At 43.6% G+C, this 13,840-nt stretch overlaps 1 protein-coding gene across 1 annotated transcript in view; it reads left to right on the top strand.

Moving 5' to 3' along the window:
• The first annotated feature begins 1,686 nt into the window (after nt 1-1,686).
• The window catches only part of ptch2 (patched 2), a 30,868-nt gene continuing 18,714 nt past the window's right edge, over nt 1,687-13,840 (top strand). The window contains exons 1-3 of the mRNA XM_067605791.1: nt 1,687-2,332; nt 3,984-4,176; nt 13,593-13,782. Coding sequence (XP_067461892.1) covers nt 2,186-2,332; nt 3,984-4,176; nt 13,593-13,782 — 530 coding nt within the window. The 5' untranslated portion in view covers nt 1,687-2,185. The remainder of the gene's footprint in view (nt 2,333-3,983; nt 4,177-13,592; nt 13,783-13,840) is intronic.

Genomic DNA, 13,840 nt, shown 5'->3' with positions numbered 1-13,840 from the left:
TCTCTTCTCATTTTGAGATTAATATTTTTTGTGCATGGTCCTTGTTTATTAAAGCCCAAATACTAAAAAACTAGTGAACTACCATTAAAAAAAATCTGTCCACTAAGTATATTGCTGTATAAAATCTATGATAATAGCCATGAACAAATTTGATTTTCTTGTTTCTTAACATGTAAAAAGTTGAAAATGCAGCCTATCGCTCTAACTTGCTTCACCTTTGCCTTTCTAGAAAATGGGTATAATCCCAAAAGTGAGTGTGCAATCTAAAGACACGTTGTAGTGTTTGCAAATACATGATAAATGATTAGAAAAAGTGTCTTTATTACCACTAAGATAATTACTGTTACTCTTAAACTTAAATATGTTTTCCTTATATCACTTTTTTCCATCATTATGATTAACTACATCAGATACAACATCACATCCTTCTATCTCTCTCTGGGTGATAATGATGGATGTAACAGCTCAACAACAATCTGTCACATGGACTGAACCTGGACCTAGCTGTCAACACTGGAATGAACCTACAGCACCAACACCTGTATTCAAATTGCTTCACTTCAACTTCAAATTGTTTTACAGTCACCCAAAGGGCCTCAAATTAGCACCAACCACCTGACAAATGTTCCACACATCAGTGACAGTGAAATCTGGTAAAGTGTTTGTTCTTCACCCTCATACTGTCATGAGTGGGGCCAATGGGGGCTTACATTAGCAAACCACCAAGACACTTCTAACCTCTTTTTTTCTTTAGAGATTAGAAAACAGACTCACCTGAGAAGCCTCTGTCTTTCTTTCTTTCATTCATTTTGTGGCGTATAGTTCTTAGGTGAACCGCTTTCTGAACTCACGAAATCATGCATGGCAAGACATGGAAACTTTCCAAAAGTCTCCACGGAGATAAGGGTGTCACTCTGAGCCAGGCAGCTCCGAGGTGTTTTGAAAGAGATGCATATGTGGAATAATTCCTGTGATGTTTTAATGGTAATTTTATAGGGACACGGGGTTATATTTTCTAGGGTGTCAGAAAACCCATCAACCTACTTTTAGAAGCTTGTGGCCATAAGAGGTGAGGTTACAGCTGTTGGTGCTAAAAACCTACACACTTCATGTCACAGCTGCCTAGAACAAACTGCACTCACAGCAAAGATTTCAAAGGGTAAAAATGTATTTTTGAGGTGTACCAAATTTGAGGCTCTAAAAATCTCATCAAACACACCCTGAAGTGATATGAAACGTGTTGAAAGATCTGTAATTCTACTATAAAAAACAAGAATCACATGTTTACATTCCTGCTAAATGGCTGAAAAGCTGAATTAACTTTTTTTTTTCTTTCACTGATTGGCCTTTGCTGATGAAACAGAAACTCTGAAAATTGTGTGCGTGCGTGCCTATCGCTGTTGTATCAATAGATGGCATGTGCGATTGCTTCTTACAAACTGGAGGGCCAGGCCACTGGGAATAATGTTCAGAGAGCAAGTGAGGCGGGCAGGCAGCAAGCTGTGTGCGTGAGCGTGCGCGCATGTGTGTGTGTGTGTGTGTGTGTGTGTGTGTCTGTGTCTGTATGTGTGCGTGCGTGCGCGCGGCTGTGCGGAGTTTATTGAAAGAGTTCCTCTCTCCCTCCCCCCTCCTCCCCGTCCTCCGCCTCCTCCTCCCCTCCCCTCCAGCCCAGGCAGCAGCAGCCTGGGTGGTCCCCCTCTCTCTCCACTTTGGTGAGCTGTTGCTTAGCAGCTAATAATAGGCGATGTTTGCAAAGTAATTTGCCTCTTCCTTGGCCAATGGGAGCCGGAGCACTTTTCCATCAAACCTCCCTTTTCAGGAATTGCCGAGAGGCGAACTTCTCCAAATGTTACCGCTACGGGATCGGAGTTAGACTTGACACGGACGGCTCAGACATAGGCTACTACTACTACTACTACTACAACTACTACTCCTCTCTGAGACGTCGTTTCATAAACTATCTGGACGAATGAAGACTGAAGGATCTATACGGATTTCGGCGCATAATGTTGGGATGGAGTTTCGAGACTTGTTTGGCTCCAAGGAAGACTAGAAAACGTTCTTCTAACTTGTCGCCGGCGGTGCTGGATGCGCTCCTCTTCTATGTTGGATTATTGTCGCTTTTTCTGAACTCGCACCGATTCTCTGTCGCTTCGCTCTGCGCCCCGTTCACCCTCTTTGGACTATGGCCTCGGATCGCGGGGTCCCAGGGGCCGGCGTCTTTGGAGATTTACCCCCGAGTTATACGCGCTCCCAGCCGCCTGCGAACCCAGACCTGCTCCGGAGACCCAGCTACTGCCACGCTGCTTTCGCACTTAAACAGATCTCAAAGGTGATACAATACTCGCAGTCTAGTGTGGATTTACTATGAGGGCAGCTTTCATTCAGTCCGCAACTATGAATGAAAAGTCTTCAAAGGGAGCTTTTGATTTAGTCGTTATCTAATCGGGAAGCGAGGGCGCATGTGGGAACGTAGGGGTAGGCTGAAGCAGCAGCTCCTAGACCGGGGTTCGGGGACCACCGGAGCTCCCTGAGGGAGTCAACAGTGAAACCAGGAGTAGAGCAGTTTAACTAGTTCACTTTAATTTTCTCTTTATGTAAAGGAAAAGTGTAGAAACTGTCATCAGAGGTTGACAACAGAAACCATACAGGCTACTTTGTGTTTACTGAGACGAAACGGATGACATGTAAAAACAGAATAAAGTGTTTTCATACTTGGCAGCATGTTAACCTCGCTGTTTTGTTTGAATGGACATCAGATTCTCATTCATTTCTCCACCGTGAGGGAGTGAGAGAGCGGGGTTGTTCCCACATATCTCAGCCGTGTTGTGCGTGTTTTTGGCTTTGTGCAGGCAGCGCAGAGCGCACTGGCCCGGGGTCTGTTTGGAAATGTGGTGGGTCCTGTAAAGGAATTCACTGATTGAGTTTGATCTGACAAAGCATCTTTGGACCGCCCGGATGCTTGGACGTGTTTCAGCACTGCTGAGAGAAACCACAACACCAGTGCAATGTCGTCTGCAGGAGTGACATTTGTAGCCTGATCACAGGGACTGAATGATTTTACCTGAAGTGGAGATTTGAACAGTTAGTTGTATTAAAGATTAGAGCAAAAGTGTAGAATGTAGGTTACTGTAGTGAAATATATGTCAGCTGAAACTCCGTTTGTAAACATGAGTATGGATTAGTTTATATGTAAAGATATGAAAAAGTGATGGAACAAGGCTTCTATTTACCCTCAAAATTTCAACAAAACTTAACTATTAATATTCTCTCCAACAGCAGTTCATGTATAGTGATAACTTTGTACTACATACTCAATGAAGAGAGTGTCTATATAGAATGACATCTTTTAGATTAGACAGGATTGTTACTTTTGCAACTTTTCGACTGCAACTATCATCTCTAACTGTAGCTTTCATTGAGTTGTGGGTTTGTTTTTGGCTGATGAAAATGATGTTTGGCCGGTTCTTATTAGACCTTTTCATTGCTGTTTCTCTGGAGTCTGTAAGTTGAACCCACTTGGAACTAGTTTCCCAAAACAAACTTAATATTAGTGCAGATTATTGCCACAACTGTGCAGCCTAAATCATCTTAAATGTGTTGTGTCGTGGGAGATCCTGTCTTAGGTCTGGTCTAAGTTCAGCTGATGGACGTGAGTCTGACAGCACGCGCAAGGCAGGACAGCTCTGGTGTTAAAGCTGTGCTTAGCTAGTTAGCACCTTAACTTTTCATCATGTTATACAAAGCTTCATCTTATAGAAAGACAGCTTTCTCTCTCTGACAACAGATATACATGTGATCCAGTGTTTTGGATGTTTCACTGAGCTCCAAAATCTACAAACTTAAGGCGCAAATAGAAACACAAGCTATGTAACCTGCCTTTGTGGACAGGTGTGCAATGATTCATTCTTTATGTATAATAAACGGTAACATGGTAATAACAATACTGTCCTTTTCTCGCCCTCCCTCCTGCTTCAATCCAGGGGAAGGCGGTAGGTCAGAAAGCTCCTCTGTGGATCCGGGCGAGGTTCCAGGCCCTCCTGTTCTCTCTGGGCTGCCACATCCAGAGGCACTGTGGGAAGGTTCTCTTTATTGGACTCTTAGTATTCGGGGCTCTTTCTGTGGGACTCAGAGTCGCAGCCATCGAAACAGACATCGAGCAGCTATGGGTGGAAGGTGAGTTTGAGACATCTCTGTTGGTGTAGCATGTGTTGCTTTGAAGCAAAGATTCATGTGAAGCAGCAGTACAAATTCTTAGCATGAGCCGTTTTTTTTTTTTTTTGCTCCAGAGTGTGGTGTTGTTACTGTTTCACACACATACACACACACACATACAACATCACATCTTCCACTTACGCCACCATTCTGAGTTCACTCTTACGTTCGTGGCTGGATTTTTCTGTTCACATTAGTCAGCTCAAAGTTTTTGAACATTGATTTTTTTTTTTTTTTCCACCGAGTGTAATTGGAGTTTGAATGACAATAGTGGTTGGTGGGAAGATGCAGGGTGGCCATGTTAGTGTCATCTCAGTGCCATGGGAGGGCACTAGGTGTTCAGTGACTGACAGACTGACTACTTGTTTGGCTGAAATGCTGACTGGAGCAGCAACATGGAGCAGGATTTATGGGAGCTGTTTTGTAGTAGTTTTTTTAATGTTTGGCTGAATGAAAATGAGCACATTTCTGTACATTTTTCACATCATGGCCACTATATAATAGCAGTACAAATAACAATTAGCTTGTGGATAGAGTATCAACTTTGTTTTCAATAGTAGCTTGTGTCTGTATGTGTCTTCAGCATTGTGAATTGGAGTATGTGTTGTTGTTCCTTCACGTCTGTTCATTTCTCAATGAATCACAGTTTACTTGAGAAACACCTCTGACACTATATCATTACAATGTTCTCTCTTCCTCTTCTGGCACACAGACATATGCTATCTTTTTTCTTGCTTTAGGCATGACTGTGTTTGTGATTCTGAGCTAACTCACAAATTCTCTTTACATTTGACACTACTGTCTTTTTTTTCCTTCCCCCTTTGCGTTTTACGTTGAAGTTATCTGTACATTTTCAGGGGGCAGAAGCAGCTTTATTTGGTTTTTCACACTGGCCAAATTCCTTTTAAACCCCCAGGCTTTCAGTGCCGGGGCTGATCCCCGCAGCAGATGGACTGTGTGAATGGTTAGCCATCTTTGAGGGCTCTGACCCCTCCCCCCTCGGCTCCCTGTGTGGTCCCTAACTATTCTTGGATTCCATTCAACAAGAGGCAAGCAGGCAGGCAGGCAAGCAGGCACCACCTCCCTAAACCCCCTCCCTCCTTCCCTCCCTCCCTCCCTCCCTCCTCCTCTCCTCCTCACAAGAAGAAAAAATATAAGTGAATGCAGCTGAAGTTTACCCACCTGTTTTGCACGCTCTAAAAGCGCCACAGCAGTTGGTGAATATAAACAGACTCTATAGGGTTTTTTAAGCCCACCATGTCACTAGAGGACGGGGACAGGCGGCTCCCACAGGAGCTGTGTGGAGGTGTCAGAGAAATCACACACCGCCGGTGTCAGGAGAAGTGTTTGGAGGCTGTGTGCGCTTCACTTGCACAGGAATTTAAATAAGTCCCTCAGTCGGGCACAATTTAAAAAACAATCTCCATTAATGTAGTCACTTAAATTATTAGTTTGAGGCTGGAAGGAAAAGGCTGAACCTTCTACAAAAACAGGCAACAAGAGTTTTAATATTCACAGTTTCCTTTTTTCTTTGGTTTCATTCTGGTTAGTGTAAAGCTTCAGGATTACCTCTTGAGCTAATTGGCAGAGCCATTGCTTAAAGGAGATGTTTAGATGTTTGTGTGCCAGTTGTTTTGCTGTGGGATTGAGAGAGTTGAACTGGGGGGTTGAAAAGGAATGCTGTGCCTTTAAGAGGCCGTGGCCATGTTTCTAAAGTTTCTGCCTGCCTTGTTTCCACCAATAGCCCATTGACAAAGCTGCTAGGGCCTCAATGGAGAGTAAAGTGGTTCGGTAACAAGGAGAGGTTAGTTCTCCCTCTGTCTCTCCCTCTCCCTCTCTCTCTGTCTCTCTCTCTCACACACACACACACACACACACACACACAAACACAGTAAAACACACACACACACACATGCACCATTGCACATAAGCCAGAACACAAGAGGGAGGAATGATATGCTCGCTAATAAGACAGCTGATTTCATATTAAAATAGTTTTCTATATTAACCATTCAATTTTATGAACTGCGCACTATAAGCAAGAATGATCTTTTCATGTATATCTTCACTTAAAAGGAAGTTCTAATACATATTCATCATATTTGACAAGTAATCTTATGAAACAGCTCTTTCCTAACACAGCATAAACAAGGCTTTTCCACTTGTGTCCTAATTTGTTCAGAATCAACAAGTCAAATCATAGCTGTGAATTGACACCGTATGTGTTAACACTCTGCCAACACGGTGTAAGCTGTGTGTGAAAGTGTGTGTGTGTGTGTGTGTGTGTATTTGTGGATGTGTTAGTGGCATATGCTTCCCATCATATATTCATACTAGAAGCTGCCCCCACAGCTACCCACACAAACACACACACACACGTACACTTGTCATCTTTGCCACCTTCGGTGCGTACAGCCTGCCCGGCCGTCTGTCTTCCTGTCTGAATTTCCTGACTGCGTGCCCGTCTGTCTGCCTGTGCTTTGTGTGCGTCTGTTTATATTTCTACCTGTCTGTCTGCCTGCTCTGTGAAGTCAGGCCACCAGGGCTTTTTTAATTGCTTCCTCCCTCCTACAGGACCAAAACACTGTGTAGCAGAGCACAGCAGTGCAGTCTGTGTCTAGAAAGAGTAGACAGAGAAAGACAGAATGGGAGGTCGGTATAGTTAGCTTCTGTGCTGTGCATTCCCAAGCAAACATACTTCTAGAGTATTTACATGACAGCCTTTATTTGAATCATTTTTTGTTGGCCCTAAAGATTATTGTGTGGAATTTATCATTGTGTGCATTTCCCAGAAGGACATGCAACTGAAGTAAAAGGGTTAATCATGCCTTCAGTCCTCACACCTGTGTAGGTGAGAATAAAAGCCTCAGTATCAGGGTGTTTAGTCTGACAAGGGGATTAAGGACTATTTCTGGCTTACTGCTCAGTCATTGAGAGAATATGAGACAGACATCACCCATCAAAATAACTTAAATAACTTAGGTCTTGTTTGTAAGCTGTTCTTTAAATGTTGTATCACAGAGTAAGATGACACTTGATTTATCAACACTATATGCAGATGTTTTCCTTATTCCTTCAGCAGCATATATCATTTTGGTGGGAAGTGCCTGAATTGTATGATATGTCTCTCATTTCAATGTAAATACAGTTTGCACACTGTAAACAGTCATTATACAGGGTTATACAGCCTGCCCACCTTTAAGAGTGTGAAAGTTGATGTGAGCGAGGCAACGTGTGACTTGAGTCTGTATTGTCTACAAGCAGAAAAGAGAGATCGTAAAAAGAGGTGCAGGAAGAAGAGAGGGATGAGAGTAGACATTGGGGGGTTGGGGCAGGAACAGGGTGGAAGGTTTATGGCTAGCTGACACTTTTTGTGCCCGTTTTTGCCTGTCTCACTTGAAAAAATAGTAAAATAGTAATAGTATTTTTTTTTTCATCACCATAAAGGGCTGTGAGAGGGAGTATTATAAAGAGAAAGAAGTTGGTTGCCTAAGCTTAAAATCTATGAAACTAGGGATTTCTTCTTTAATGTGTTAGGATGATTGTTTAAAGTCATGTATCAAACGGCTCAGATTATTCCCCACTTACAAAGGGCCATTTGAAAAGCTTGTTTGGGAAAGAGAGCACATGTAAAAGTGCCGGTGTTTACGATTACATTAACTAAACTCATCCTTCTTGGCAGAGTTCGGGTGAGGCATGATAGACATGTACACAGACTCAAGGTGTCCAGATATGAGTGCAGTGAGACAAGGCCTATCCGGATAGCAGGCGCACCACATGTCCCATAAAGAGGCCATGTAGAAAGAGGATAGGAAAGGGGGAGGTAAAGACCGTAAGGACTCCACATAGCATGAATGCATAGAGACTGAAGTGCTAGCATAGCCAGCTAGCATTGAACATGGCCTGTTGTAGACATGAAGGGACCAAGAAACATTGATTAAAAGAGTGAGAATGAGTGAAAACACTTCTGCGTTTGCACAAATGAGCAAATACACACGTGGGCATTTTGGTGTTTGGAGCAGTTTCTCTAAACAAACCTCAGAGCGGCACAGCAGGTAAATGCTATAATTCATCAGAGCGCACACAGCGCCCCAGTTCAGACAGAGAAAGGGAGCTCTATGAGGCATTATTGGAGGTGAATAGTGCGCGGTGGTGCCCCAGCTAGATAAATAAACTCCCAGCGCTCAGGGCCCAGGACCTCACTGGTAGAGAGAACAAACAAGACCAGAGTCAACCTGGGTCACTTCTAAATGTTTATTTCACCCCCCCTTTTCCCTCCATCCTGCAATCCAAGTCTCCTTCATTCCATCCCCTTTTCTCAGCATCCCCCCCCCCCCCACACACACACACACCCCAACACACACACTCTTCAAGTCAGACCAGGACCACCCCCCAACAAATAAACATACATTGAGCAGCTATAGATACATACATGTTCATATGACAGACACATTTCTTTAGCTTCAATGATAGAGGAAACGCACAAACTGATGTCTGCCTGTCTTTTTGATTTAAAACAAAAGTATTCATCATGTTTATTGGATATTGAGTAACAGTCACATTTACAGTTAAAACATAAAACATACCTTCATATTGTTATTTTGGACCCAAAGCTTTTATCAAAGGGGCACCGGACTGTCAGACTCTTTGCAACATTGAATGCAGCATCCTGAGAAAGGCTGCAAAGCAACCGAAAAACAGGAGAATGAAAACTCAATCAATATACTGTGGCACCCTTTCTCTCTCAGCTGAAGAGCAACCTTTGTCTTTGGTCTGTGCGAAATAAAGCGACACCAGTCACCTTAGAGTTTGCACCATTTGCCTCTGTCTTTACACCATGAAAGTATAAAAAGTAAAGGGAGAGAGAGAGGTGGAGAGAGACTGAACATTTTCTTGGTACTTGGGAGGGAAAAAAGAAATGGTTCTTGGGCTCAATAAATTCATTTCTTGTCTGAATGAGACCAGCAACGTGGAAAAATTTTGCCTTTCAGGCAGGGATGAATGTATGTTTCAACCACACATTAAGCAGTATTAGCGGTCAGTGGAGTGTCTAATGTGACTATTTTTCACAGTGGCCAACACTGCCCATGATTAGCATAATTAGCAGAGGCAAGCCTATACATATGGAAATAGAAAGTGCCTAAATGCCAACCCTGGTGGAAATTTATGTGTGGTGGCTAACACCACTGGCACATCTGAATAGAATGTAAGTGAAACTGATTTTTCATGTTGTTTTTCGCTGTTTTGTACTGTTTTTAAGGTGTGATCTCAGGGTGCTTGTTTTTTTTCAAGATGGCGAGAGCTGCATGATTTAAAAGCATTGAAACTCATCATTTTGTTTTCTGGTATCCACATATTGATTCGTTTTTTTCTCCGCCTAAAATAATACAACTGTCTTTGACGATTAATGAACATATACAGCGTGTCTGTGAAGACAAAAACACACACACACACACACACACACTCACACACACACTGTATTTCTATAGGTAAGATACCAAAGTGCCAGCTTCTCTTTCTTGCCCCCAGCCTCACCCTCCCACAGCCGACTCTGGCATTGTTTTACAGGCTGGGAAAGTTTTGGTCCATTTGCTTTTGTTGTGAAAAAAAAGTTCCCTCTTTATTTTATTCTGCTGTTTGTTGGGAAACATCTGAATGAAATTGAAGGGTTGAATGACAAAAGGGTCTGCATTCAGTCTGGAGCTGTACTGAAGGATTGTATGGAGGAACAGCCCATCTGCTGGGGGCAGCCTGCTTTAGGCGGTGCCCTGGCTCGGGAATGCCATAGGGCAGGGCCGGGCTGAGGACCCAAAGTGGGGCACAGTCCTGATTCTGGTGGGTCCACATCTGACAAAAGGACCAAGAGGGTTTTTTTTGATGCTGGGTGCCAGGCCAAGAGAATGAATTTCTCATTTGGCTCCTTTGCTGAAAATGAAAAGATATAAAGGACCTCTATTGCAGGACATTGTAGGGGGGAAAAAACGGTTGACATAAAAAGTAAATGATGGATAGAAGATGGCAGCCAAGGGATAGTTTTTTGTCCTTTTTTATATTGTTGCTACTCAGGTGGTCAAATCTGTTTTATTCCTTAAATCTATCTTTCATGAATGGAGGTTCTGTGTAGAAATCAGCTGTGAATTTCTTCTCATACTGTCCATGCTTTGTACATCAGGAGATGGTTGCTTCTTACACACTTGGTAGCGCATCACTATGTAGCAGGTAAAAGCATACATGTCACTTTCAGCCCTCTTCGTCTTGGGTCTTCCTCCATAGCAGCATGGGGCCTTTCAGAGGCCCCCTAATCCAGCTAATCTACCACACTGAACTTTGAAGGTGGCCTGGTCTGACCTAGCATGGCCTGGAGCGGGGACTAGGCCTGTAAGCCATGAGAATAGAATAGAATAGAAAAGAATAGAAGAGAATAGAATAAGTTCAAATCACAGCACTTTTAAAGGTGCATGGCCTTGGCTCGGTCCTAGAAGCCAGATGTGAGAAGCCACACATATTTCAACGAGTTAGGGGATTCTGGGTGTTCGGCTTTTGGGGATGGAAGGGTCAGGTGGAGAGGAAATGACTGAGGTTGGTGGAGACAGGGTCCAGTGTTCACACCGGTGCACACATACACATACACACAGGCACACACACACACATTCATACAAACATTATATATGTACACCCACAGCCATGAAACCATGTCAGGGCTTGTTATGACATTTTTCGCTTGCTTTTCACTTTACCAGTGTCGTAACTGTTGTGAAAGTGCTTTTAGTGGTGAAGCTAGTAAATGAATTCATATGTTGCATCCAACGGGGTGAGGTTGTTTGCTAAAATTTGTAAGATGGTGGTCGAGTTTCTCAAACACCCAAATGAAAGGATTGTGGACGTGATTTAAAAGGAGTTTTTATAATTTGTGATCATTTCTTTTTTTTCTCATTTTTGATCATGTTGCCAACCATGGACTAATATTTCATGTTACAAAACATCTCATATATTAATATTACAACTTGGGTGTTGGAACCCCCTTTTCCTCATTCAAAGGAGCTTTCTTCCCAGGGTGGGAAAATTTCCGGGAACTGTCTCTTTAAGGCTGTGCGGAGCGCAGGCTGAGTGCAGGGAGAGGGTAGGGGGAATTGAAAAAGAGTGAGAAAGAGAAAGACAGAGGCAGAAAGAGAGAAAGTGGGAGGAAAAGGAGAAGAGAAACCGAGAGATTGAAAGAGGGGCAGACCGAAAAAGAAACGACAAGTCCTCCATCTGGAGCGAGCGGTGAACTGAGCAGAGCAGAGCTGAGCAGAGTAGTTGCGAGGCTCAGAGTTGGGTGGTTGGGGCCGGACCAGGGGTTGAGGAGAGAAGGCGAGAAAGAGAGCGAGAGAAGAGAGAGGACTGGCTGCCTGGGTGGTCCAGATGGGAGGAACGAGACACAAATAGCTATAATTTACTTCAGGAGGCCTGTAATTACAGGGCCAGAGTCTCTCCGAGCCACCCAGTTCCTGTTGGGATCAAAACCCCACGCTGCAGAGGTTAACATACGAAATGTCAAAAAAGGTTTAACAGATGTCAAAGAGGTCCACGAACGGAAAGGGTTCCATTTTGTAGTAGCCTTTTTTGATTAGAAATCTGTGTGGCAAGGAAACTCAAACGGAATCGTGGGGGAACTGTATGTCTGAAGGACTGTTTCTACATCGAGTCAGATTCTTTGTACATGTGCTTGACGGTATGAACAAAAGTTCAATTCATCCAGCAGAATGGGTGTAAAAAGGGTTTAATAAAAGTCACATAAACTCAAAGAACCAGTTTTGAAATCTTTTGTTTTAAAAATAGTTTCATTTTCTAAACCAGAGGAGTCTTCAAAAGCGTCGAGAAAATGACTCATTTTACATCTTCTTGCTGTGGTTCCTTTGAAATGAGAACTTCTAGACTTGACGAGAACTTGCCCCGTTTTGAGTTATTTTCTTTCTGGGATGCACTGAGCCAGGCACTTTAAAAAAGACACCCCTGACTGCAAATAAACGAGGTGTCTTGATTTTCTCAAGCCCCTGTGTAGGTAATTAAAGCCTTGAAAGCGAAGCCTAGAAATATTGGACTGTGTCTCCAAGGCCCAGAGTTCTAACCTGATCTCACACTTTCGCGGCGTAGGCTGAATAGTTTGTTTTTTCTTTTCTCCCCATCAATTATAGGAGCCTGCTCCAGGCTGGGGGGAGGTGCAGAGAGTGTGAGGGAAAGAGAGAAAGAAAGAAAGAGAGGGGGAGACAGACACACAGAGAGAGAGAGAGAAAGACAGAGGCAGGAGTAGAGAAGAGTATTAAGAGGAGGAATAGATGCTAAAAGAGGTGAAGCCAGGATTTGAGCGCAGCGCGGTGAAAGTGAGTAAAAGAGTGACGAGAGTTAGAATTAAGAAGGAGGTAGCCCTTGTTTCCAAACTTCCCCCACCTCCCCCCTTCCCTTCCCTCTGTTTCTCTCTCTGGGGTTGTCATGTAGTGGGACAGCGAGAGGGGCAGACGGGCCCTCTGTGATCCAGCGCGGCATGTTTCATGTCCACTTGGCACAGGCACAGATCCCCCCGGCTGGCAAACTCTTTTCAGGGCAACCTCCTGTAATTAGGGGGCTGGAGTCTACCGCACAGCACAACATAGCTCTCTCTCTCTCTCTCTCTGTTTTTTTTTTCATCCTATTCTCTCTCTTTTCTGTTCGTGACCACCTCTGACATCCATATTTCTCTCTATAAATCTCTATAAATCTATTTACCTTACTTGTGCATCATAACCGCTGCCACTCGTCGTTCCCCCTCGACCAACTCTGCCACTGTAAAAAGTATTCAGTTTCTCCTTTTCCTCCTTCTTCTCTTCTCTTCTTTAATGATGCTGTTAAGGTTGACTTTTTTGTGCTTTGACATCTAAGCTGCCTCAAGGATGAACATAGTAAATAGAGGAACAGCAAGTCAAGTGCTCGACATGATGATTTTCCGTTTATTCATAATGTCTTTGTCCATATCTGCTACCCTGAAGTAGAGTGTTGAAGGGTTTTGGGGCATCAGAAAGCTGGTTTTCTAACAGGGCACATCTGTTTCGCAGAAGGAGCCAATGAGAAGCTGTATTACTCATTTCTCTTGGCCAGACGCTGACTTGTGTGAAGTGCCTTCAAAACCAACACTGGCGAAGGCCAAGGGCGTTGGTCGATATATGTGTGTGTTCTTGTGTAAGTGCGTGTGCATATGTACGCACGCAAGACACTCTGTTATAGGATCCAAATGTGTGTGTGTGTCTTTGTACGTGAAGCATTGAGGAAATTCTGTATTAATGTAAGCATAATATACAGTGTGTCTGTCTATATCTCTCAAGGATTCGGTATTCATTAATCCTTTATTTTTTTGTTTCCTTTAGCTGGCAGTCGGGTGAGCCAGGAGCTTCGCTACACCAGGGAGAAGCAGGGAGAGGAGTCAGTGTTTACCTCACAGATGCTCATCCAGACCCCCAAAGAGGAGGGCACCAATATTCTTACCCAGGACGCTTTGCTGGTTCACATGGAGGCTGCCCTGTCAGCCAGCAAGGTCCAGGTGTCTCTGTTTGGGAAGTAAGTGGACCACAGACATGTTACGCAAAGAGTTTTCTTGTGTATACATTATTGTCAA

The sequence above is a fragment of the Thunnus thynnus genome, chromosome 12, assembly GCF_963924715.1.
Source record: "Thunnus thynnus chromosome 12, fThuThy2.1, whole genome shotgun sequence".
NCBI classification, from domain to species: Eukaryota; Metazoa; Chordata; class Actinopteri; order Scombriformes; family Scombridae; genus Thunnus; species Thunnus thynnus.
The sequence above is the reverse complement of the archived record's forward strand: the minus strand, read 5'-3'. Positions and strand labels throughout refer to the sequence as shown.